The following is a 27034-nucleotide window of genomic DNA, read 5'->3' on the forward strand; positions in this document are numbered from 1 at the left end:
TCTATAATTACACCTTTAATATTATTAATACAAGTGAATCTTCAACGCGAGCAAAGCTGCCTGATTATTCGTTTGCACGAAATTTTCTCAGATCCCTTCTTCTTCTTCTCAGAATTCGATTTTTCTTGTATGAGAGCAACGCGATTACTCTCACGGCGTTTTATTCCACGTTCGCTACCTTCACCATCGTCTTTCGATTTAAGTAACGATCTTCGAAGCCAGCCGATTTATTAGAACGCGTCGGCGAAAAAGAGAGGGTATTGGCAGGATAAATTGAATTGAATTCAGCAAGGATGAACAGACCGTGTTGAGCCAGCATATGATTACCTTTCGACTTTCGAGGAAATGTTTATAGAACAAAGAGCATCTGTATTTCGATATATATTTTCTTAATGTAATTCTAATTAATCAAAACAACGATTTCTTTACAATTTTTAACGATTCTTAAGATTTTCCAATCAAAGTGCGAAGCAGTTATTCAATTCGAGCTCCAAGTTCCATTCGTTTCATCCAAGTTCTCCTTACGTTTTCTCCTTATATTTGATCTATTAAAGATTTATTATTCGTAAAGAAGTTTTAAAAATTGCGATCAAAAGATGAGAGTTTCAAGTTTGGATCATATCTCGATCAATCAATCCAAGTATCAATTACAATTTCTCTACTCTGTATCCGATATATCTGCACATCCCAGCAAGAGAAGCTTAAAACTTTAAACACTCCTCGCCGTCAGAATTTGTCATTTTCCACCGTTTTAACTGTTGGCTAATTAATAGAACGAATTAATAGAATGTTCTTGTCGAACAAGCCGGTGGAACGGAGGAAAAAAAAAGAAAGAAGGGAAAAAAAATGCTCAAAGCGGTTAATTCGTCGAATAGACTGAGCTTAATTAAAAGCTACCACTCGAGGTCGAATGTTCAACCGTGCCTCTGCTTTCGTTTGCTCTTGCTCAAAGAGCAAGTACGTTCTCAATGCAACGTTCCCTCGAATTGTTCTACTCTCCTCCTTCCCCTCTTTTTTTTTTTTTCTTTTCTATAGATTATTACGCGTGCGTTTGCCGATTGCAGAAATGGAATCAGAGTTTTCCTCCAGGAGTACAAGCCCCTCGTCGCTTAATCTTTCCGCGTGTCCGAATCACGCCTCTATTGATCACGTCGCGCCATTAACGAGGCCGAAAGGAAACGTGATTTCGAGGGAAGGGGAGGGGAGATTTCCAAAGGGTCGTTTCTCCCCTTTCATCCCTTCAACCAGAATATTAATATCGTCGATGATGTTTGGAGAAGTGATTTTTCGCCAGATTTGTGTACGGGTAATCGATAAGTATGTAATATTATACGACAGGTGTCATCGATGTGATCCACGATGCTTGGATGGAATTTATCGAAAATCAAATTCTGTTTTTCTGCTCTGTCTGAATTGAAATTATTCTCTACGTAATTTTTATATAATCTCTGCTACGAGAGATCGATCTTTGCTGCTATTAAATCTGATTCTGATAATTTTTCACCGTGATGAAAATTAACTTTCGACGATATTCGTTTTATTGAAAATTTGTTTGAACGATACATCGCCTCGATTTGTCACAACGTGGTAATAAATACGAATAACGAAGGATCGCCTAAAATTCGCGAAAATAACGAAATGGTTGGTTAACAATTTGGGCGAAACACGAGCATTTGTTGGAATTGCGATTTATTCTCGTTACGGTTCCGATTTTGATGCAAATTCTCGACTCAAACGTTCTTTCCTTCTAAACATCGGTCCATTTTCAAGATTGAACTCTCTACCGAGGAGGGGAGGGGAATAAATGAAACTGAAAATCGAAGGGCGCCGTGTAACTGCGAACCGTTTTTTACCGTTTAAACGGGAGGAAGATGTTCCAGGCCGCCGTTGCCCCTGGAGGAAACTGAAACTGGATCAACTCGTCTCGTAGACGAGATATTCTATTAAAAATTTCTTGCTAGATGGTCGTGCGCGACCCTTCTTTCACGAATTCCTTCGTTTTCTTCCTCTCTTTATTCCTTTCCCATTACTGGACCGGTGCTTTTGTGCAGAGAAATGGACTATAATTCACCCGTTTAAATAATTTCCTCGAACAAGATGTTCGCGACCATTCTCCAGGCTTTTACATTTAACCGATCCTTTATTATAACCGATCTCCTCCCTCTGATCGAATTAATAGAAATTTTTGCACGCGTGAAATAAATATATCCTTGCAAATAAATTTTACCAATCTGATCGATTTGACCAATCAATTTGAAATATAAACATAGAAGAGAATTTCTAATCCATTAATATCTACTTAATTAATTGATGAATGCTACTTGAATAATACTAATAATTCTCTCTTAAAATTCTCCCTTCCAATCATTTCACTTAAACCTATCTCGATCGAAACTTTACAAATATAGGGCGAGAATTTAAAAACAACCGAACCGATCGATCTCCATCATCAGACCAGCCGATGAGAAACAAATTTCGGTAATTAAGCGGGCGTAATTGTTCCGATTGATTGGCAATCGCAATTAAACAACCGCGTGCGCGTAAACAGCGCAACCAAACCATCTCTTCGAAAGAGAACGGGTTCGAAATAGTATCGCGAAAAATTCGTCAGAACAGTCTCTTGTCGTTCAAGCGATCGATATGATCCATGCACGGATTTTTTCGTTTCGTATTATGACGATAAAATTCGAATTAGCGATCGAAAATAGCATGAATCCTGGAAGAGGATCGAGATTAATGACGATGAAACGTTGGTGTCCGGTCAATTCGACTCTTTAATAAAGTTTGATGACAACGAGGAATGGGCTGACGGAGAGAGAGAAAGAGAAAGAATAAGAGGATGATGGATTTTCGTTGGCAGGTTCGACAGCTCGAAGGGAATGTTAATTGGATACGTTGTGATACGATGAGAGTTCGAGAGAGGTAGATAAATTTCTCTTAAACGTCCGAGCCTTTGTGAAAAAAGAATCTGTTTTAATTGCTCTTAAAACTTGTACTTAAAAAATATGAGAGAGAAGGAAGGAAGGAAGGAAAGATTCTATCGCGAGGAAAACATTTTTCAAAGGCGCGAGGTCATTAAAAGTTGTCCGTGGGTGAAAGGAGGGGAAAGAGGCGGAAGCAAGGATCGCGAAAACACCGATCGAGTTCTCGTTCATCGAACGAAGAGAAAACTCGAGTAACGAGTGACACAAGTTCAAAGCAAGGGAAAGAGTAGGAAATCGGTGACTTCTCCAAGGAATAAACGTCACGATTGAATGATTCGAGCCGGTGGATTTATTGCTGCTACGCGAAACAGAAACGCATGATGTAGCTTTTTATTAAGGAGAACAATTTTCGTTCGTCGTATTATTGTAAGAAACATCGAAATGCCTGAAGATGGAATACGAATGGGAATAGCAAGAAAAAAGTAATAAAACTGGTAATTATTTGACAATATATGCTTTCAAAATTATTTTCACAAGATACTGAATTCCAATCAAATCATCTCCAAGCATTTTATTGCATTCTTTCAAAAAGAAAAATTTATAATGTGCCAAATTGAATATTGAGTAAGAAATTTCAACTTTCAATATGATATACTTAATAACCATGCTATTATATAAACGTGGCTATCAAAGACGAACGAAACAAACGAAATGAACACGCGATATTATTAATTGCGCGTAATTAATAATAATCTAGTATCGCTCTCAAATGCTTCTCGAAATATCACATCAATCGAATGTAGCACGGTTTCATTTGGAATGAAAGAATAGCGTATTTCATAATAATAATAATAATAGATCCGCGGATTTGAACGGTGTTTACCCGATGCTTGCTCGATTTAGTCGTTTCAACCGATTTCCTGGGTCGCGAGGAATCGGGAGAAAAGGATAAAGATTGACTCGATTTAGGAGATATTGATGTATACGCCTTTGTTGGAAGTGGAACTGAAAACTACCATTCTGTGCTTGGAAAATGTATACCGTTGGGTACGTGTGGGTATGGATGGTGGTTTTCCCCTCTGGAAATCGGTTCAGCCAATAATTTATGGGCTGTTGAATGTTGAAGAATCTGGAAACCGGGATGCATCGTTTAAATTCTTTACTGTCGATAAATATAATATGTCGTTGGTTTATATTCTTGGATTACGCTACGTGTATTAATCACTGGAGCAATTATCCTAGATTAAAAAAAAAGAAGAATCTCCTTCCATTTTGTAGATAGATAAAAATTCTCTCTATTGGTATTTCATTAGATTACGAACGAGTGAATTTTTTTCCATAAAAAAATACATGTCATTTCTTTTTTAATCTGGACAATCATCTCGGAATTAAAACGTACAAAATATTGAGAAAGAATTTTTCGTGAAATCATGATTTCTATAAAAATCTGCATATATATATAATTTTTCCCTTGTCTGTCTGAGAAGTAGGAATAGTTATTTCGATGAATAAATTCTCCTGTATTTCCTTTTATAAAAAAAAATTATAAAACTCACTCGATAAATTCCAACAAAATGTTATCCAATATTTCTTTTTTAAATTTAATAATTGTTAAACAAATAAATATTTCTCTCTCTATCGAGTTTCTGAAGAATCACAATCGATTTGAACAACATCGAGCTTTGAATTATAGAATCAAGATCAAAGGAAAAGAACTTTAGATCGATGTGAGTGATTAGCACGATATCCTCGAAAACTTTTTCCACGACTATTAAATAGTGACTTTATCTACTATCGATTTTTCAAGGGACTTCGTCTCCTATGGAAGGCTTCGTAACGTCAACGAGCGATAATTCGATAAAACGTGAACAGACCGTGGAATATCGGACACAAGTTTCGATCCTTGGCAAACTTCGATCTTTTTCTCCACTAACCTCCTCTCGGTCGTGGAATTTGGAACGCTTGTAGCGAATACGAAGAACGAAATTCACGCCGTGAATTCTATTCTTAGAAGGTTATACCCGAATAAAACATCCCTTTTTATTTATCTACCAGTTTCGTGGGAAAAAATATTAACGAAAAAAGAAAAGATCGATTCTTGTAACAGTTATCGAAACAGAGCAATTGGATTATAAGAAATATCTTTGAATACGATGATTGAAAAATATCTTTGTTTCTCATTGGGAATAATCTAAGAATAAAATCATATATTAATTTAATTATTCAGAAGAAGAAAATAGTGAAGAATCATATATCAAATTTTTGGAAGAACTTAGATACTTTTATGACCAATATAATTATTTTTTACAATATTAATTGTATACCAGCTGCAAGATTTCGTAAAATATATAGTCATCTCTTTCGTAAAAATCTCTGTGGCTCTTCTTAGAAAAAGATTTATCATATTGTTAAATCGCTTTGTGAAATAAATTTCATATCCACTCTTCTCGAATCGATCGATATATGTTGAAAGAATTTTTCCAAGCAAAATTTTCAATGGAATGGACGAAAAGGAGATGCTCGAATAAAATTGCTCTTTCAACTTTCGACAAACGAATATTTTTCATCGTTATATATGACATCGAATGTATATGAAATGTAGGCAGAAACCTTTAATTGCAGATCCGTCCTTTATTCGCGAATTAATATATTACTTTCATCGATTTCGTTCACGTCACGCAAAGAAATATCGATATTAATATCTCGTAAACAAGAGTATATCGGTCCAGTATGCGTTTATTATAGTCATTCGAGGATGATCAATTGCTTTTTTTTTTTTTTTCGTCTGTCAATAAAAAAAGGAATTGGAAAATTGATAGGTTCGTATAACAATCTTTATTCCATCAATGTTCCTCGAACGTTGCATAATTTCTATCCTTCTTATATATTTATAATATATAAATCTTTCTCTCCAAGAATATATTTCAGAAAAACGAAAGAATCGAGAACGAAATTCCCGTATTTTAAACGAATGAAAATTTTTTCTGAAATTGTTCAATCTATTCAAAAAATATTCCAATTTTAATGTAGAATCAACTTCAGCATAGCTAAATGTATCCCTGTTTTCTATATGTTTTCAATCACAATTCTTATCCTATTCTTAATCGTCTCACTGATTGATACAATAAAATCTCTTGAAAATATCGATACTCGATAAATCATTTTTAATAATATAATCGAGTTTCGTACCGCGTCGAACCAAAATTAATCCGACAATTTATATATACATGTATATATATTATGCATATATACTCGACGTCGATATTCAAAGCGAGGACACGTTACTTCCGGTCGTATCCATCTCGACGAACAATCGCACCCCCACGTTCCTGATACGCAAACGGCGATACACATATTCCGGGAAATCTTACATAATCTGTGACAACGCGACAGCGTTGTATTTTTCAATTAGCAGTTATGCAGGAGTTCATTTCGATTTAATTCCCCGTCGACGAGGGATTAAAAAAAATTAGTTAGAGCGGAGTGAAATAGGAGGAGAGGAAAATGTCGATTACTGTTAAGATACAAGGAGGAGGGGGACGGTTGTTTCCAACAGAGTTTTTTATCACAACGAGAAACGGAGGGAAATCTTGTCGAGATAAATACGACGTAATCTTCTTAGTTTAATTATTTAGAATATTCCATCGTTGAAAGAAATACAAGTTTTCTCGCTTTCTTGATTATTGTGTTAAAATATATTTCTCATGTATATAATAATTTGTTTGTATTTATTTTTTCCTGTATTACTTGCACGATTCGTTATGAATTATGAAACTTAACACGCGATGGAATAATTAATTTGAATTAAATGGGGATCATAATATTTTTGTAGAATACTATATATAACATTGAAATAAATAAGTGTTGAAATTAATTCTGTAACTTCTTTATGGATCGTGATCTAGTTTGGAACAGATCCAAATAAATATTCAAATATATTATAAACAACTTTTACAAACAGAAAATAATCATACGTCAGTCATACACACGTACACGTTTCCATTTCATTAATTTCATTAACACTGTTAATTTTCATTTATAATATCACGCGATCGTTCGTGCCTGGAAACCTTATTTCGCTTCTATGAAAAAGAAAAGAACGTTCTTATAATAGCAATTCCAATATACGAGGATAATCGTAATCCGAGGCCCCAATCATAAATAAAATAGCCGCACACCTACCTACCATTATTACTATTACTATTATTATTATTATTATTATTATATTGCAAGAAATTTCCGTGTTCACGAAATTTGCATATTATCGTTGAATTTGCCAAGCTTTAATGTGACTTACAGTTTAAAGCTTAAAGCCACAGACATCTGGAATAGTTGCGCGAGATAACACGTAGATATACCTAACAAGCGTTTATCGACCCCCTCCTCCGTATCTTAGTTAATTACTAACGAGGTGAACTTTCTCCAAGCTCGGCGAGAGAAAGAGATAGAGATTGAAAAGAAGAAGAAGAAGAAGAAGAAGAGGTAGATAAACAAAAACGACGGTACGAGAAATGCACATGGCTAAGATTGTTGGAGAATAATAAAAGAGTCGGTGCACCGCATCGAGCGAGATTGGGAAACGTGGGTTGCTCCGTTTGCCCGGTGCAACAAGTCGGATTAACAGCTGTTTCTGGTGGCGTGTAGCACGGTTCCACGGTTCATGGTGGCTCGATTTGGCCGCGGTCCAATTTCGTTTTACGACTCGTTTTACCGAACTTGGCCATTGTGCCCGCAACGCCAGATAAGAAACATCGCGCGCGAGAATAACTCGATCTGTTTAGATCGGTGTCGACCGACTTTTAAACACGCGTTCTGCGAACACGCGTCGGCTGCTCGAAACTTAGTTAGACAATTCGAGGAGGTGGTGTGGTTACTAGGGGCGAGATGGAAGGAGGGAGCGAAGCATTGTCAAGATGTTTCGAGGATGTATCGGTGTTCGTCGGAGATTTAGATAATTTGTTTGGAAAAGAAAGGTTGCTGTTAAAAGTTGGACCAGGAAATTGTATTGATGTAACGTTTCGTGTTACGAAACATCGGTCGTGAAAATGTGCATGCGAGTTAAGGATTGGTTACACGCGTAATGATTGGTTGACGATCAGAATGGAACGTTACGATTGCGATGAAAGGCTGGTGTAAAATCGTAAATGTTTTCCCCGATGTGAAAATTTCTGTTCCATTCTAATAGACGACGAAACGAAAGAGTAAAAAAGAAAAAAGAAAAAGAGAAAGGAAATGGAAGGAAATAAAAGAAAGATATTTAATAAAGACTGCTTATTAAGATGAGTCTACTAATTTAATTTAGCTACGAAGCAATTGAAAAGTAAAAAAGATCAACGCTTGTAATTTATTTGTTAAATCGCATTAACGTATTCGATTAGTATCTAAATTGGCAGAATTTAAATATATTTAAATAACGAATATATTCAAAATCATTCCCTTTGTTACTTATAACTTATAAATTTTCTGAGATACACGAAAATTTCTCTTAATGTAACATTCTTTGCATCCTGGAGTAGACACGATAGAAAAGTGAAAGTGTTTGCGAAAATATCATCGTGGCAAATCGAACGAATGAAACAAAAATGAATATAGAAACGGTACATACACTTACCTCAGGGACGTAGGCAGAGCTTCGTGAGGTGAAAAATTTCGGAACGAGGTTTGAGACATGCACAGCAGTTGCTGTTAAGGACCCGTTCAGGTCCTCGTTGCGTTACCTCTTCTTTCTTTTCCCTCGAGTCCCTTAGTATCCTTTCCAGTCCTTCTTCCCTCACTTCAAGTGGAAGTCACTCTCTTGAAACACCCACGAGACGGAGCGGCATCGACTTTTCAAGCGGCGATCCTTTGTCTTCGCCCTCCAGTTTAACCGGAAGAGGCGAAATCACTCCTGTTCCGAACGGTGGTGTCGATGCCTCTCGGATCGCACTCGGATTGCAGCACGAGTCGTGTCCGATCTCTTTGTTATTGTTCCCGCGAAGCACACGTCTTTCCCTCTCATTGATCCTGCGACATGAACCACGCGATTATCCGCACGAGGCTGTGACCGAGACAAATCACCGACCAGGCAGAGAAGCGACGCCGGTGCGAAGCGCTGACTGAACCACTGGCAAACCACCGAGGGGTGGTCCGTATCGTGCGGAGGTCCCTCTACTCTCTCTGCCGCTTTCCTTCTCTCTGCCTCACCCCTCCCTGCCTCCCCAACCTCCCTCCCACCCATCTCGCCCCTTCCACTCTATTTCCCTTAGTATTTCTGTTTTACTCTGCTCATTTCTTTTCCACCGCCTATCCGTTTTCTATTCTTCCACTTTCTTTCACTCCAACCCGCGATACTCGATACTCGTACTTCCTTTATACCTCCTCCCTATCTTGCTTTAAGTTAGCCCTTTGGAAAGTAAATCCCTCGCCAGATATTTCTTCCTCTCTCTCTCTGTCTTTCTTTTAGGCTTTATCCATCCTCTTTCCTGTTGCTCTTACTCGTGTCTCTATCTTTTCTGCCATCAACTTAGCCTTTCCTCGTTGCTCCGAATACTGTACCATCTTCCTCTATTCTTCTCTCTTTTCCATTACTCAGTAATTTTCATCCATGTTACGGGTATATGCACGTTGCAGAAAGAGACAGGTCGTAATGATCCCACGATCTTGCGCGCTACCATCAGGTGCAATTCTCCTGCTACATCAGGCCAGGTTTAGGTTAAACTGTTGCACACTTGATGCGAATAAATGTTTTGTATTGTTTTGTATACTTTTTTGTTTTCGTTCGTATTGTTGGTTCTTTTTTTTAAATTATAACTATTTGTATACATATAGATGGATACATATTTAGATAGAAATTAAAATATTGAATTTTATACCGTCGTGATTATTATAGTTTTTTTCTTTTTAAATTTACTTTTAATTGTTGTAATAAAAGTTAACTTTTCCAATCATCGTTTTATTTAATCAAGTATTATTATTATGTTATATTACGAAACGATGTTACGAATATTTTATATTTTTCAAATTGAAAATTTTTTTAGCATGAATAATATTTGTTATTCGAGTCTATTAATTCGATCTTTTATTTTATATTATTTAAATTCATTTATTAATTATTCAAGATACTTCGATAAAAAGTTCTTGATATTTGCGTTATAGTTATCAGGATTAAATATGATTGATAAAATACAATTTATATTTGATTGATAAATCGATAAATTATTTTCTATTTCAATATATTTACTTATAAATTTCTTATAAATGTAACTTTTAATAAATTTGATACGCATTTTTTTATTTATAGATACAAGAATTCGAATGTTTATTTTTCATTTATTTATTATTATTATTCTTTTTTTTGCCTAAATGTGTTCTCTCTCTTTGAGTTGTCTCTTTTGAGCTCTTTTAAAGATATTTATTAGATGATATTTGAATATATTCAATCATAATGTAAACATATATATATATATATATATATATACAATTTATTAAAATGCTATACGTAAATATATTGTAAATATCTAATATATAATTTTCGGTAATATGTATTTCTTATTTATATTTTTTTATAGGTAGACTTTATATTTATAAGTAGACTTTTTTTATTCTTTAAATTTTTTTCTTTCTTCTTTTTTAAACGAAAATAATGCTTTTATAAATAAATGCAATATAAAAAAAAAAACATCGTAAATATATTTTTTTAAAATTTAAATAATTGATAACATAATATAGAGATTTTAAATTTTTAACAATAAATAAAAGTTAAAATTTTTTATATTTTTTAAAAAAAAATATATATAATATAAATATATAATATATATTATATAAAAAATTAATCTTTCAATAAAAACCTAATCGATTTAAGTCGACATACAATCGATATTAAGAAAATTAAGATTTAGTTTTCAATGCAATAGAATTTTTGCCGATATTTTATAGAAATTAATTATAGAAATGCAACAATGTTTACAAAATAATTTTCAATATTGTTTTATATAATTTATATATTATATATAATTTAAAACTTATTCATCTATATATAGTATATGAAATTACTTAATATATTGTTATAATTTAATTACACTTACTACATTTTCTTGATAAAATGATTTAAAATTATTGTATATGATGATTTTACTTAATAACAGATATTTATTTACTATATTATTCAAGTACACAATACACAACTAATGTCGCATAAGTATTGTATCCTTTTCCTTTAACAGCCCTATTTTCAATGACTCATCTTTCCTAATATTTTGAACTCTTGGATCATCAGGTCTCAAAACTGAAATTTAATAAATATAAAATTTCGTATTAAAATGGTTTAAAATAAATTAATATGATTTAGAGTTAAATTTTCATTAACATTACACTATACATATAAGCACTTATATAAGAATGTAACTAATTGAAAATAAACATTAAATACTTACCCATAATATACTCATAATACTTTGGATAAGGATTTTCATGGAGTTTTTTATAAAATACTAATCCACCTAAAATCGGAATTACTACTGCAGCTAAAGGTGCAAATAATCCTAATGCAGGGTTACTTTCTTTAAACTTTTCCCATAATAATGCTGTTTTCTCCCCTATAACATTAATTATACATTATTATATATATCAGATACTTATTATTAAAAAACATACAGAAAGGTTTATGATATATCGGTTTTAAATCATCTAGAAATATCACTTTTCTCAGAATTTTCACCATTTTTTACAATTTATATAACCTCTCGCGCACAGTCACAGTAAGACAACTATGGCATTCATAATGGCGGTTAATTTAAATTTACGAAATTATAAGTTATAAACTAACAAACTAATAAATTAATAATGCTTATTCGTTAAAACCATCAAAATTATATTCATTTAAATTAAACTATTTTGGAAATGTTTATTTTTATTACTCAAAATAATAATTATTAATTTATATATATATATATATATATATATATATATATATATATATATATGTATCGAAAAAAATATTATTATATATTTTGATTAAGTATATCAATTACAGTCTATTTTAATTACAGTTTTATATTTATTTTATATAATTATTAAATTTCTCCTATAAAATAATTGTATTTTATTAAAAAATCAAATAACTATACAGTCAATGAAAATATAATCTTAGTTGAAAACTCACAAATATATTTCCGTCGCATCGTTCTGCCATCTTGCGATTAGCGTAGTAAATGAGAGCCAAATGGCAGTCATGGCTGGCATCGTGAGGCCTTTAATTAGTGACAAGTGATTCGGAAAAGTGTTTTTGGTATTCAGTGTTAAAGGAATTGAATATAATTTGTTGGAATCCACAGCATAGGCCCTTAAGGGCCTCTACAATCCGGTGAGTACGAGAATCTTTCTAAATTAAAAATCTTATATCGAAGTATTCAACGCTTTGCATGGTTATTGCATACCCTTGTTCCTATGCACGACTTTTTATATTTATCTTCTAAAGTGAATCTATTGTTTTTTCAAATGTCATTCGCATATCTATTTTTTTCTGATTCAGCATTTTCGAATAAGATTAGTCATAATTCGTCAATTATAAATAGGCGTATTGAAACTATCCGGAACAAATAATCTTTTCAATTATGTCATTCAGACTTTCTTTCAATAATAAGATTAGAATTATTTACTCGTATACGTGTTATGTTACTTTTTATCGAAATTAAATAGAAATATTATTGATAGGTTTTTCTTTGTAATTTTTATTAAATGTTTACTCTATTTTGGGGTTAAGTTGGGCCTCCCGCATTGACGAACGTTGCTTCGAGATATTGATAAGGTTCGATACTTTTATAGTTACTGTAGCTCCTAACAGATGTCTCCACGTGTAGTATTTCGAATAAATGTTTCTATATATTTTCTTATATATATATGTATATAAGTGTTTTATTTATTCTAATATATTTTATTTTTCATATAATTATTTTTCTATTTCCTATAAAGTTTTATTTTCATTTTATTTAAATTGCCATAACAACAAATTCTTAATAAAATATATAAATATTCTCGGTTTTATTCATATTTTATACTTAATCAATTATTCTATACGATATATATATATATTTCTTTTATCTTTGTATCACAAACATATATTTATTGATATACGTGTTAAAATTTACGGATACAAATCGAAAATTATAATTGATGTAACAAACCGATTGATAAAATAGCATCATTCAAATAAATAACAAATATCTCTTTTGAATTAATTTTGATTTCAAATCACATCATCAGATTAATTCGAATTACGCATATATCAGTCTGTTATTTGTCTATAACAAACTATACCCATAATTCTGACAAAATATCATGATTTAACTATCTAAAAAATCCGCGCAATCAGAATATAATATTCTAAAGACAAAAATTTAATATCAATAATAATATTGAGAAATTTCTTTTGATAAAATACTATTATCGAAGGATCAAAATGGCGTCTTTGAAACAGGTATATACCCTTTCCGGTAAAAATGTAATAAAATAAAAACCAAAAACTCGCGAAGCGTACGCGTAAGAAGATTAATTAAAAAAGAAAAGAAGAAAAAAAAAAGAAAGAAAAGAAACGTAAGGAAAAAACGAGAATAAAAAGATCATACACCGCGATAAATCGTCTATCGCTTAATTGGCTAGTTTTTTTCCCGGTTACCCGATGCGAATAGTTCGACGAAAGAAAGAAGCAAGAATTGACAGTGATCGATTCGCTGGATTCGAGAGGATCGCGGTGGGTGGAGGGTGAGGGATGAGATTCGCGATAATTACAAGCTTGTTTCTTGCCCGGCGCTGCTCTCGCTCGTCGAATTCTGGAGAGGCTCGCTTTTCGAGTTAGCCTGCGCCACGGAATTTCGGCATTCCTCGGGAAAAAGCGAGTGGCGTGGATCCCCAATCTCGCGTAAAAACTCACGTTCCCGTACTCGGCGACACGTGCTCCGACGGGACCACACACGTGGCTCCTTAGTTTCCATTCTTTCCTCCCCTTTATGTCTTCCTTACTTCGTTCGATTTTTGCGAGCTCGAGATCGCGCCTCCCTCTTCGAGGAATCGAAAAAGGATCGATAGTGGCGCTCGGATGCGATCGAATATCGGGAACGGGAGGCACGATCTCTTCGAGAATTTGGAATATTCGCCAATTTCTTGCGTCCAAAGAATTTATGGTATCGAATTGTATTAGATCTTATAACCAGGCCTCCGGTTTTTTCACGTATACGTTATGGATAATGATAAATTATTATTTGTTAGTAATTAAGCAATGTAGCATTATGTCTACGTTATTACCGCGTGTAATAAAATTTCACGGGGAATTGAAGGGGAGAATAATTGTTATTAAATGTACGTAGTCTTCTCCTGGCTAATTCAATTTTAACGGTTGCCTTATGAAGGATGCGAAATTTGTAATATCATTTTATGCGTTAGAATATAAAAGGATTAGACTCATCGCTCAGGAAAATCGCATTACTTACACGATGATCTATAATATTTTTGGAGTAGAATGGGATGATCGATCGTTGGATAGAACTTTTGAACTATAAAGGGATATAATCTATTTATCCAAACTTGTCAATTTATTGAACAATTTATTGAACGTGATCGAAATTCATTGATTCCTTCCATCATATATACATTTCGAGATTGAAATCAATTTATTAGAAATTTATCCAATTCTAAAATTCCAACGAATGGATACAAATGTAAATTCTAACGTAATAACATTTGTCATTTCGCGACGACTTGTTGCTGTTTCTTACGCTTCTTGCGAAATGTTTATGAAGTAAGGATCTAAGGAGGATCTAAGAATTCGTATATATAAATAACAATACAATAATATTATCGTTCTGCATGTCATATAATCTATTTATCCAAACTTGTCAACGAACGAACAATTTATTGAACGTGATCGAAATTCATTGATTCCTTCCATCATATATACATTTCGAGATTGAAATCAATTTATTAGATATTCATCCAATTCTAAAATTCCAATGGATACAAATGTAAATTCTAATAACGTAATAACATTTGTCATTTCGCGACGACTTGTTGCTGTTTCTTACGCTTCTTGCGAAATGTTTATGAAGTAAGGATCTAAGGAGGATCTAAGAATTCGTATATATAAATAACAATACAATAATATTATCGTTCTGCGTGTCATATTTTATCAACCTGTTACGTTTTATCGTATACATCGTATTATATCGGACGCAATAAAAGCATTGTAGCTTATAAGGAAGCTGTTCCTATCTCGGAAGATTAACAAGCTGTTTAACGAGGGTAACCACCATTTTTAAGCATTAAATTTTATCGATCGCCCCTATCTGCGATCTTTAAAACCTGAACTTGTCCCGAAGATCCTCGAACAGATAGGATAGGACTAGTGTACACAGGTTTACGCCAAGCCGATATTTATTCATGGCTCTGGCCACGCGGTCGCGTTCGCACTTGCACGAACACCTCCCCGATAAAATCTACTCCTGTTGCTGACCATTCGATTTCCCGATCCACCTTCCCTCTCTCTCCATATCTTTGCCATTCAATAAAATCGATATCCGTATCTGCGAGAGATGGAAGAATATCGGGAAATGAGATTAGATAATAAACTTTATCGGAGTATTCGAAATTTTAAAAATTAATTTAATATATCGAAAATCGAAGAAGAAGTAGAAATTGAATTAGACAAATCATTTAGTATTCGTGGGATGGAAACAAAGTTTTCGATTATAGAATAATATCCAAAGAAATTTATCACAACACGGTTTGTTAATTGTTTGCCAATTACTTTTTAAAAAAAGTAGAATCGAACATTGTCGAAGACACGCCTCGATAACGTATCTTTATATCTATATTGTACATTTACCTGGAAGACGGTAAAATGTATTTAATCTAGTTAACGTACGAGATTATGTATCGAGACAAGTTTTCGTATCGTACCACCACTTATCTAAATTATTAACCCGTATTTCTCTTATACAGAGGTACAATATAAATAAAATATTTTACATTAATGATATTAAGATGATAGCAGTTTCATTGGTTCATAAACGAATGAAAATTTGCATTTAGATAGCAGGTAATGGCTTTCCTCGGTTTAATTTTTCCTCTCGATATTTTTCCTTTTCCTTTTGCCGTAAGATATAATGTTTCTAATTAAAAAAAGAAAAAAAAAATGGAACAAAACTGTCTTCGTAAAACACGTATCCCTAGATACGCGCTTACTCGTAATAGCGTACGCTACTAGATGTCACTAGATGTTTGTATAAAAGTAGCGGGAAATAGGAGGAACAAGAATTCGCGTGTTCTCGTTGCAAAACTGTTATTCTCACCGGGGAATACAATGTAATCGGGTGAATGACATATGGTGCGTGTAAGTGCACGCTCCGACTCTTTGTTTAATTAATTTGAATTCACGGTTCAACAAGGCGAATCCAAGCCGGACAAATAGCCGTGGGTTCTTCGGCGGGTTGGCAAGCAAACTGCGGACATACCAGGGTAAAACAGATCCGACCCACGAAAGCTGTTGAGTTATCTCTAAAACAGCGACACGGGGAGGACGAGTTAATGAGTTCCGAGCAATATTTAGATCCGGGACTGATTGATGACTTCAACTGGAAATTGTTTTTTTTTTTTTCCCTTTATTTTAGTCGACGATAACAAATTTCGTTCGTGGATTCATTCGTTATATCACGATATTATCACCTTTCGTAAATCGAGTTCAATTGAATTTAATTTGAATAATTGTTTCTTCCGGCGAATTGTCCGCGTGTTTCCACTTTTAAGTTTTTTTTTTTTAATTTTTACGGTTCAATTCCCTCCCCGAGGCGATTTTGCTAGAATATTCTTATCCAATCATCTCTTACCGAACCGAAACATTCTGGAACTTGACCAACCTGGTTATTCTACCGCTAATGCACACACGTGTATCCGTGACAACTTAAGAACATAATGTAATCAAAGAGGTATTCACTTGTTGAAATTGGATAGAGTCCATTGACGTCGTTACACTTGCTTGCATTTCATTACAAAGTAAGATATGACCGTACTGCTAATCATAGTTCTCCTATCAATTAAGAACTTCCTCTGCCTACACTCGAATCTTACACTCAAATCTTCAAATTCATTAATCGCGCCTCTCATCCGTGTATATATATATAATGATATTTCAAAATTTGGAAAATTAAAGAAGAATTATATATATATATATTTATTTATTTTCTCTTTTCCATCTCATACGAATTAGGGATTTATTCGCTTGCTTTTCCATGTAGCTGTAAACCTTTGTCATTTTCACGATCGAGGCGCAAAGCCCTCTCGTTTAATCGCTCGCATATTTCGAATCTGGCAGTGGCCAACGCTGGCACAGATTACTGCTCCCCGGCGCATTATTATGCGAGAGGCGTGCAAGACGCGTAGGTCGGCTCAGCGACGAATATTATTGTCGTTTTGGCAGCTCACGCGATTTTCGTGATTTAATGCACCGGATACCGTGAGCCCGTGCTCGCCAATGCGCCCATTGAATCGTAATTCGCGTTATCCTGCGGACAGCTTCCTTAGAAACGAGGGCCTAGTATTCTCGGAAACGGAATTGAGGATAATGAAGATAGAGATCTTGGGCTGGCAGCACAGATTATGGAACACAGATGGGCGGGGGATCTTGTTGACATCGAAAGAATTTAAGCTTCTGAAGCTTCCATCTGATACGATACGATACTTCAACTTTGAAATTTATTTAAATAATTCCAATGAATTTTTGCATCATCGAATTCGAGGGAGGTTCGATTCGTCCGCGATTTATTTAAGTTGGATTTATAGGTTGGATTAAGAAGACAATTATAATTTTCGAAGATAAACGGATGGTATCATTTTACGTAATCCGACAATTCATGTATTATAAAATGAATTTAAACCGTTTAGAAGTTTGTTTGTTGCAACACGCGATGCATTTATTTCTACTTCGCGCCAATATAACGAAGTCAAGGATGCCCACGTTGGCCGGTTGGCCCGAGATAAATCATACTTTTATCGAAACATTGAAACGGGTCTCCCCGGGTATTAATCCAACTTTCGCCTCGCGTGAAGCAACCGCAACGAGATCGATATCCTCCCGCTGGTAAACAGATCATAATTCCTGTCGTCGAGCACTCTTATCGTCTTGTTTTACGATCCCCTGTACATGGACGCGCCATTTCGCACGGGATGAATTCGCATCGTGGCCGAGTTTATCTTTAAAAACCGTTCGATCGGTAATTTGTACTTGTCGTAAACAATATTTTTATTCCTCTCCCCCTCCTCCCCCCGATGATTCACAACTCGCAACTCTTTCCTCTTTTCCTCCCCCTCCCTTATCCATTACAAACAGTTTCTTTCACAACTCCTAAGAGACTCTCCTCTCGTTAAATTAACGAGGAAAGGAACTTTTCTCCTCGAAGAGGGGAGGAATAAGCGAGGCGCGTGGCGCCTCCGACGATAAAAACCCCTTGTCGCGTGTAATAAGCTATCTCCTGTACCGATCTCGAAAATGAAGTTGTACTTCGTGCCAAGTTTCGTGCCGACCGGCAAAATTGAAATAACAGCGTTGCAATAACGCGGCCGAAAATTTTGCACCCGTCGCTTTCACGTCGCTTCTCGTCCCACGATTCTATTCTCGAGAAAAGAAAAGAAAGAGATCTTTCGTTGACTCGATTGTTGTTCGCACGTTCAGGTGCGCGGTTTGGCACGGATTTAACCGATTAAAAAAATCCTGGATGGAAGATTATTTTTTAAAGCTAAAGTTTGTGGAATGGATATGGAGATGAGAGTTTTCTTTTGACTCAATGAATTATATGGCTGTGTGGATGAATGAAGTGGTAATAACATTTTTTCCTTATAATGTCTCTAATCTCTCAATACATATTTGCAAATTTTTCTCGCCAAAGCTGTGCATAATTTGCAAGCTACATTATCCAAGAAGTGTAGATATTTTAATTTATAAAGATACACATCTTCCTTCGTTATGTATTATAATTTATCTTGGATATTTATTCTCTCGTATTCAAATTTTCGTACATACGCAAAAATATTTATTATACACGCTTTACCAATTATTTATTCCATCCAAAATCCCACGAATTCGAACGTATAAATTCGAAATAAACATTCGTATCCCGAGTCGGAAAATTAGTTCTCTCTCTCTCAGAGTTTCATAAACGGTTTTCTACCATCGGGAATTTATTATCACCGTGGAATCACGTTTGCTATACGGCGTATATTTAAGCAACAGGTGCGACGCGGTGTATATCACGTTCATTAGAGCGGTGTTCATTGCGCGCTATGCGAAACACTCTCGATCCGTGATGCGAGGAAAAGCTTTTCGGTTGATGATTAGATAACGAAACCGTTCTCCCCGGTAATTATAATCGCCTCGCAACAGTCTCGATTTGCGATTTACACACCCAGATACACTAATTTAACCCTTTTGCGCCACGTTGCGTCCACGAATGTTTCACGTTGCAAAGCGTGAAATTTCATTCGACACCTAGGTAAATGCGTGCCCCCGCCGTTGCTAGTGGAAGGTGGCCCGAAATTGGATCTCTCATCTCGTCGCTCTCTATTTAGGATCTAATATTTGCCCAGCCCAACTTTTGCGCTTCCTTTTACAAAGTTAAGTACAAGAGCTAAATATCTCTCTTGGCAGGTGTTTTTCAATATTAATCCATCACTGTTGGCTCTCAACAGTGTGCACCTTGTAGATATTTTCAAGGCTATTTTATTCTACATTCCTCCCTATTTAACTGTTTTCTCATATATTTATTCGAAAAAGTTGGGCGCGAAAAACGCTCGAAAGTTCTCTTCTCTTCTCCAACATCGTTTAAACATTTCCATCCCTGTAAATTTTCCAAATCGATGTAATAGAAAAAGATTTTCAATCGAGGCATTCGATTTGAACGATCGAAAGATCGGCGATTAGCTTCGAATCGGCATCAGTTTGATTTCCTTGCCCGCCTTTCGCACCGATATCTTATATATAATATCGATACAAGGATCGATAAGATCGCGATTATCTCTAATCTCGAGTATTAATCTCGTATAGAATTTTCGTAATCGGCATTCAACGACACGTGTCCAGGATTAAAGGCGTCGATAAACGATAATTCGAGATCATTCGTCGTAAGCCTCGTACGCGAAGGCGCGAAAGCTTAACGAGTTGAAGGGGGTTTTTAATCCTTTGATTAATCGGGATTGTTAATCGTTTAATCGATCGGCCGGGGACGGCGATTTCGCGTGGCACGGCGATCAAATTTATGGGGCGGAACGGTTTTACACAGGGAATTACACAGTTTTGCTCGTGTTTGGATGTCCGCGTTCGTTTCTAATTCAAGCTCTAGTCGGGCATCGCGGACTTCGCACCTGTCATCCGCTGCCAAATGTCTCGAATCATTAAAACAGAAAACGGTAAACGTTTATGTTAAAAGTATCCGTTGAAGACATAGGACCGCCACTTGGCAGGGACGCTTTTGCCAAATACTTATGCGCTCCCTCTCTCTCTCTCTTTCTCTCGGTTCACAGCCGCGTTTCGCTTAATGATTCGTCAAATAGGTCCACTCTGTCCTTTTCTTTGAACATCGAGGGATGCTGGACGCAAGTAGTATCTTTTTAAATAAGATCCGTCCAAATTAGATTTACTCCTCTGAAATTTTAAAAACGAGATAGTGCTTTGAAATAGTGCTCTGGAATTGTATTGGAAGATTTGAATACAGGTTAGTGTAACATTCAAGATTTATTTCCCTCCAAAATGTTTCTTGAACGCATCTCGTAAGATTATCAAAAAAGGATGGATGCATGTTAGAAATCCATCTCACTCTCAGAATGTTGATTAAATTAATTATCATCTAACAACTGTATCATCTTCCATTATACCATTTGAATTATAGTTAATACAGTTAAGTATAAATCGATAAGTATAAATGATTATCCCACTTATCCTTCGATAATCGCCACAAACGTACGACTTTTTGGTTGCACCCTTGCGCTTAATAAAACTTAGCAACACCACTACCACCAGTTGTATTTACGCGCATTAAAGCGCAAAATATACGCAGCTTGCGGCCGGAATGCAGCAATTTAACCGGCTGGTATTAGGCGAATGCGCAGGAATTTCGGTTGTTACGTATTCTGGGTGGGTATGGCGTAACCGGGTGTTTCGTATGAATTATTTCAGCTTGCTTGAGTTATCACATTCTTGATTCTCGAAATAAAGACAGTGGCCCGGCCGGGGCGGGGGAGGCGCGGTTTTTGGAACGCATTTCCAAAAATCGAGGTGGAGAGGGAGGCGAGCGAGAGAAACACCTGGCCGGCTTCGTCACTCCGGATTATTAATTTTCAACCGGGGCCCAGGCTTTATTTGCATCCGCGAGATTCAGAGGCACATACACTCTGTGTACTCCCTGGATAAATTGCTCCTGCCTGCCTTGCAGCAATTCGCCCTTTCGGAATACGTCGAGTTGCTCGAATCGCGGACTCGCTCCCGCGATTCGTGTTCAGTCACTTTTCGAATTTCCAGCGATAGAGAATCGTGCTGCGAAGGATCGTTGAAGTGTAGCTTGATCTTGAGTCTGTTTCTGTGTTGTGTATTTATAACATGTTTTTTTTTTTGTACTTTTAAAATGAGATTATATGGATAACATATGGAAAAGTTTTTTTCGAGTTATATAAATAACTTTCTAAAATTTCTTTTGAAACCGACTCTCTCTAAAAAAAAAAAGAAAAAAAGATTATATTATCTAATAGTTGTGATATACATATAGTAGTTTAAGAATGATAACGTGCACGTTTCCGAATATCAATTTCGAGGAAATTGATTCTCAATAAGTGGCGATATTTTTCACACTTTGCACTTATAGAGGAAAGGATTAATTTTATTATTGGTTTTTTTTCTTGTTTATTCGGTCAAATTCATTTTCGGTATTCGGTATTGGATTAAATCGTGCGAGGAAAGCGCGCGAAATTTGAAACTCGGCGAGGGAGCACTCGATAGATGCGACCTCGATAGTCGGTAAGCAAAGGTGTTCCTTTTGTTTCGTCGTGTAAAAATCGGTCACGAGACCGTCGTAAACAGGCATCGCCGGCACGGGAACCCGAAATAGTTAAGCCGAATTCTCAGACCAGCATCGGCTTAGGCGCTCGTCGTTGCCATTTGACAACGCCTACGTCTGGATTAGAATTCACCGACAGATTTAGGGCTTGTTTCGTAATGCCGATTAAAGGGATTGTAAAGCCTTAAAGAAACGAACAATTTTCCTCTAAAAAAATTGCAAAAATTACGGACGAATTCGATTGAGAATTAAGTTGAGTAATAGTCGAGTGATTTCCTTGGCAAGAAAATTTAAGAAATTTTCCAGTTCTCGAATTTCTTGATTTCAATTCATCGAAGATGGAAAAATTTATCAATTTTTATTAAGGAAGTGAGTGACGCTCTTCTCGAAATTCAAAAAATTTACCATTGAATAAATTTTAACTAGCTATGAATTTGGACATTTAAACAATTCCAGAATAGAAGATGGTCTTTGAATCTAAATGCCACGAAACTTTGTTAATCGATTTAATTGAACAAATTGTGCGAGAAATCGTTTGAAAGTCGAAAAGAAGAGTTCGAATAATTCTTAGATCGAGAGTGATGAAGAAACGCGATTCATCATGTAAACGCATGATGATTAGGAAGCATCTTCAATTTGTCTCGTTGCACATTAATCTTGATAGTGATTCGTTAAAATAAATTCTAATTACCGTCACGTTTCTTCTATTTTTTTCTTTTTGCGCGACATTAATGCAGTCATATTCCATTTTTCAATTATTAATGGTCACAATGATTTTCTTTCGTTTCTACAACACGACAAAATAACAGGAAAGAAGGAAATTTTATTTCTGTTAAGCTCTCATCTTACACGTTCATTTCAAAGAAATAAAACTCATATAAATAAAGAACAGGGTTACTTAATTCCTCTTCCGATACAGTACTGATACAGCATTAATCACGCTTGTTATCCCATGTTAACGACCATAATCCAGCCTGCTAAAAGGGCAATAAACATAACTGTTTCTCTCTCTCTCTCTCTTTCAGAGAGAATCTTAAATCAAACTCCGTGTGTTCCGTCGATCGATGGGAAAATCCCATTCCGAATGATTAAACAAGATGCCTAAACACTTTTTATCGGCTTATTCTTGGCGAGGCGGATGAAGCCGTCCTACCACGGCGTAGCCGCAATTAAAAATAACCATGGCAGCCAACTATGTCGCATCTCTTCGATGCGACAACCACGTTAATCTCGCCGACCATCCATTCACACAATTCGTAATAACAAAGGAAAACCTTACGAAAAAAAAAAAAATCCTAATCCTTGGATAGATCCTTCTTTTAAAACGCGTTTATTTATCGCCTCGAAGAACGATTTCACGAAGATTATCAACTCGACTTCCATTCGAATTTAATCCCCTCTCCCTCCCATTTAATTCTCGAGTTCATTCACCGAATCATTTTCGGAATCATATTCTCCTCCTCGAGGAAGAACATCTGAATGAAAAGGTTGGATCGAGCCTAATCCTCCCTCGTGTCACGTTGGCGTTGGTGTCACGTGGCGCGTCCGACCGTAAAATTCTAATCTATATGTTTCCCTCGTATCCCCACCCTCGCCCCTCTTCCGTCTCTTCTCTATTCTCCACTGGTAGCTCGAGGCGTTTCTTTTTTTATCCTTGTCTTCGATCGGCCACGCTCTCTCTCTCTCTCTCTCTCTCTCTCTCTCTCTCTCTTCGTTCTTTCTTTTCGGCCTAGAGAGAGAGATACGGATAGAGTTGGCTCTCCCTTGTCCATCTCCTCGTGGCTTGCCTCGCACCAGGAGGCAAACCAATTACATTATTTATAACTTTGAACTAATTTGATTACACGAGCGGCGCCACGCGTCGCATGCTCGTCTCTCTTGATTTCTGTTTAAAAGCCTATCGGTGGGACTCGGCCGGGCCGGAGATACGACTTTGTTTTCTCCATTCTATTCGCGGTGACATTCGTTTACTTACGCGACACCAACGTTCAAAGAGGCCTCCCCGTCTAATCGATTTCGCTCGATGGTATGGCGCTGTCCGTTCCTAGGCTTTATGGGATTAGCAGCGGCCTCGTCCAATTTGTTGGTGGACAGGGATTGAACGGGGAGAGTATAATTGGAAGTTGCTTTTTCTTCTTTTAATATAGCTTCTTCTTTCTTATGAATGTGAACAATGTCGGAGGGATTTTGAAATTGTTAACGATGTAATGTGATTAAATTTTTTCAAAATCGTTTCGAAGTAATCAGTTTCGTAAGTTTACTTACATTTTGTCACAAAGAATGGAAAAATAAAAGTAAAAATTTTATAATTCGATATAAGAATATGAATTTCTAGAATTTCTAGAAAAGAATATAAAAGAAGAGTTAGTTTCACGAGATTATAAATTTAAATCGAGTACTTTTCTCGTTTCATAATAAAATCCATGCACCTTCAGATCATTATTCTTAAATACGTCACGAATCCATCAATTTCAAAAAATAAAGACGATGATCCGAAATAAATAAATAATAATAATAAAAAAAAAGGAAGGAAAGAAATGAAGAAGAAATAAATCATATTAATCTGACCATGCAACCTCGCGATGACGTCAATGACGTTCCACGACTAGGTCAAGGTGTCGAAGAGGATCCTAATTGTTGGATCCTTTCGTTTCATCATTGGATCGTCACAAGAGCCGGTTCGTTCTGGTGCAAGTGACGATCGTTTGGCAATGAAATCCAAAACAGTTACATCAGTCGACGTGGTGTCTTTAAGTGATATTTAAGTATCCGAAATTTAGGAGGACGTCATCTTTGGATCTCGTGGTCTCGATAAACAACTGTTTAATTTCGACCTCGATACTCGTTTTAATGCCCGTAACATCGATTCCCTGTTCAATACGCTTATCGGTTTTAATCGATGTTCCGCGGTTCGATTCTCAGTGTAGAATGCCAAATGTAGAATTCCAAAGTAGCGTAAATTTAATCTTCTGATAAAAATTGTACGGGCCGTTATTTAACTCCAATATTGGTTTATTGCGAGCCATGCAATCGTATACACTGTCAGGTATTTCGATTTAACTTTCACCACGTTTACATTGTACGAAGAATTTCGGATATATAATATAAATTTATTCCGTAAATTTTCAGAGAAAAATTAAGACGCTTAAAAATTTTTTTTTAGTAAACAATAATACGAATTACAATACCTATGTTCAAATTATAAAAATTATCCCGATATGTTAAAAATGGAAATAAATGTGAATTAAAAATCCACGTAAAAAAAAAGCAAAATAACTGGAAAGAATAAAGGAAAAACGGCTGATCGATCGAAATTCCTTCGAAAGCGCGCATGTTACATCGTTACATCGGATTCTCACGAAACTGCGAGTTAACCGAACGATTCGGTTTCGTGCGCAAATGAAACTCGGTCCATACATAATTCTGTCTCGTCTTTCTTGTTCGACAGGAGTCCCTTTTCGCCCCGTGGTTTCGGCGCACGCTGTAAACATATAAATCCGGCACGTATAAATGCATCTCCGGGTTTTACGATCGCCGGCTGTAAATTTCCGCCGGCGTTGAAACGGCCATATAAACACAAACCGCCTTGCGCCGTTGTTCCACACCGCCATCGGGGGTGGCTGCTACTTCCGTGGAATCTCGTTTCGCGGATACCGCCATTTTATTTCTTACGTTTTATATTTCTATCCGTTTCGTAATCGTTTCTCAAGATTACGCGCAAGATTCCGTTGTCGGAGTGACTTTTAATTTTTGGCGTAATTTTTTTGATATTTTTAAAATTTTCTTTTCTTCTTCTTCTTTTTTTTTTTTAATAACGATTTTTATTTTCTGTGTATTATATTTCTTTCGAACTTGAAATCGTTTTCAAGAGGATCTCGCGTGTTCAAATTGGCGAAGTGAATTATTAATTTTTGGTATTATAAAATAAGACGGCAAGGAGAGTTATTTTTGCTGTATCGTAGAATCTTATTACGGATAACACGTGGAAACATTGCTGATTTTATAGTGATTATAACTGATATTTTTTTCTATCTGTATTAAGAATTAATAGAAACGTTTAGAAAATTTGTTGAAAATATACGTATATAATATATCAAAGAATTCCGGAAAAAATTTGGGCTGTTTGTTAAGAATTTCACTCTAAGATAATAAATCTTTCGGTATATCTCCTTTCGACTCTGGATTTTAATATCTGAAATTTTACAAACTTGAGAATCAGTTTCCTTTATTCGGTATCACATCCATCGCTATTCGCGGATTTCGTTTTTTCGAGGCCGTGCTCACGACTCCGGCAAGGTCTGCACTATTTCGGTTGCCTCAAGGCGAACGAAACATTCTTAGAGAGAATAGATTTGGTGCAAGCTCTTGTTGGAACAACCGGAATAAAAGAAAAATTCTTTTCTCCTCGTTCGAGCCCTCGGAACAAGAAATAATTTCTACGCGGATCAAAGTATCCCATCACATTATAACTTAAAACTATCTCTTTAATGTTACAAATAAATAAACGTATCACATTTAATATCCATTTTCAAAAAAAAAAATCTAATTTCTGCGAACATACCTCTCCTCTTTCTCAAAAACTAAAAAGAAAGAAAAAAAAAATCATCGATGAGGACAATCTATTGAATTAATCCAACTTTAAAATTATCCCAAGTTCAATTTTACACAAGAGAGGGAGCGAGAGAAGCGCGAAGGGCGAATGATAAGTCATTTTCTCGATGACAGTATTAGCGGAAATATGGGCGCCGCGTATAACGGAGGAACATTTTTGCATTAATCGAACGAGGTCACGTTACGTTCGATGGGTAACGTGCGTGGGTTGGCGATGCGAGTATGAAATCGTGAGTGTGCCCACGTTACGCCGCGTTATGCGATACAAATGTATCGTAACGGGCGAACGAGCAATTTGCGAGGAAACGGTATACGAGGATCGCGTTGCTGGATCAGGTGGAGAATCGCCAACCACCCTCTCCCCCGGATCTCAATGCTCCTCTTTCCCTGTCTTTCCTTTTTCTTCCACCCCGCTAATTAGTTTCGTTTATCAAT

At 35.8% G+C, this 27034-nt stretch overlaps 3 protein-coding genes across 4 annotated transcripts in view; 1 reads left to right on the plus strand and 2 right to left on the minus strand.

The window, feature by feature from the left end:
• Window positions 1–8631, minus strand: part of LOC409966 (dexamethasone-induced Ras-related protein 1) — a 50405-nt gene extending 41774 nt beyond the window's left edge. The window contains exon 1 of the mRNA XM_026446022.1: window positions 8530–8631. The gene's annotated coding sequence lies outside the window, so the exon portion shown is untranslated. The remainder of the gene's footprint in view (window positions 1–8529) is intronic.
• Window positions 8632–11031: 2400 nt separating this feature from the next.
• LOC551318 lies at window positions 11032–11710 on the minus strand. Its single transcript, XM_625242.6, has 3 exons — window positions 11556–11710; window positions 11336–11497; window positions 11032–11187 (listed from the first exon to the last, which is right to left on the minus strand). Exons 1-3 carry the CDS (start codon window positions 11620–11622, stop codon window positions 11087–11089), a joined length of 330 nt encoding a protein of 109 aa, XP_625245.2. The 5' UTR covers window positions 11623–11710; the 3' UTR covers window positions 11032–11086.
• Window positions 11711–12104: 394 nt separating this feature from the next.
• Window positions 12105–27034, plus strand: part of LOC408602 (MKL/myocardin-like protein 2) — a 285759-nt gene continuing 270829 nt past the window's right edge. For both annotated transcript variants that reach the window (XM_026444045.1, XM_026444047.1), the window contains exon 1: window positions 12105–12264. The gene's annotated coding sequence lies outside the window, so the exon portion shown is untranslated. The remainder of the gene's footprint in view (window positions 12265–27034) is intronic.

The sequence above is a fragment of the Apis mellifera genome, linkage group LG1 (genome assembly GCF_003254395.2).
Source record: "Apis mellifera strain DH4 linkage group LG1, Amel_HAv3.1, whole genome shotgun sequence".
Classification (NCBI taxonomy): Eukaryota; Metazoa; Arthropoda; class Insecta; order Hymenoptera; family Apidae; genus Apis; species Apis mellifera.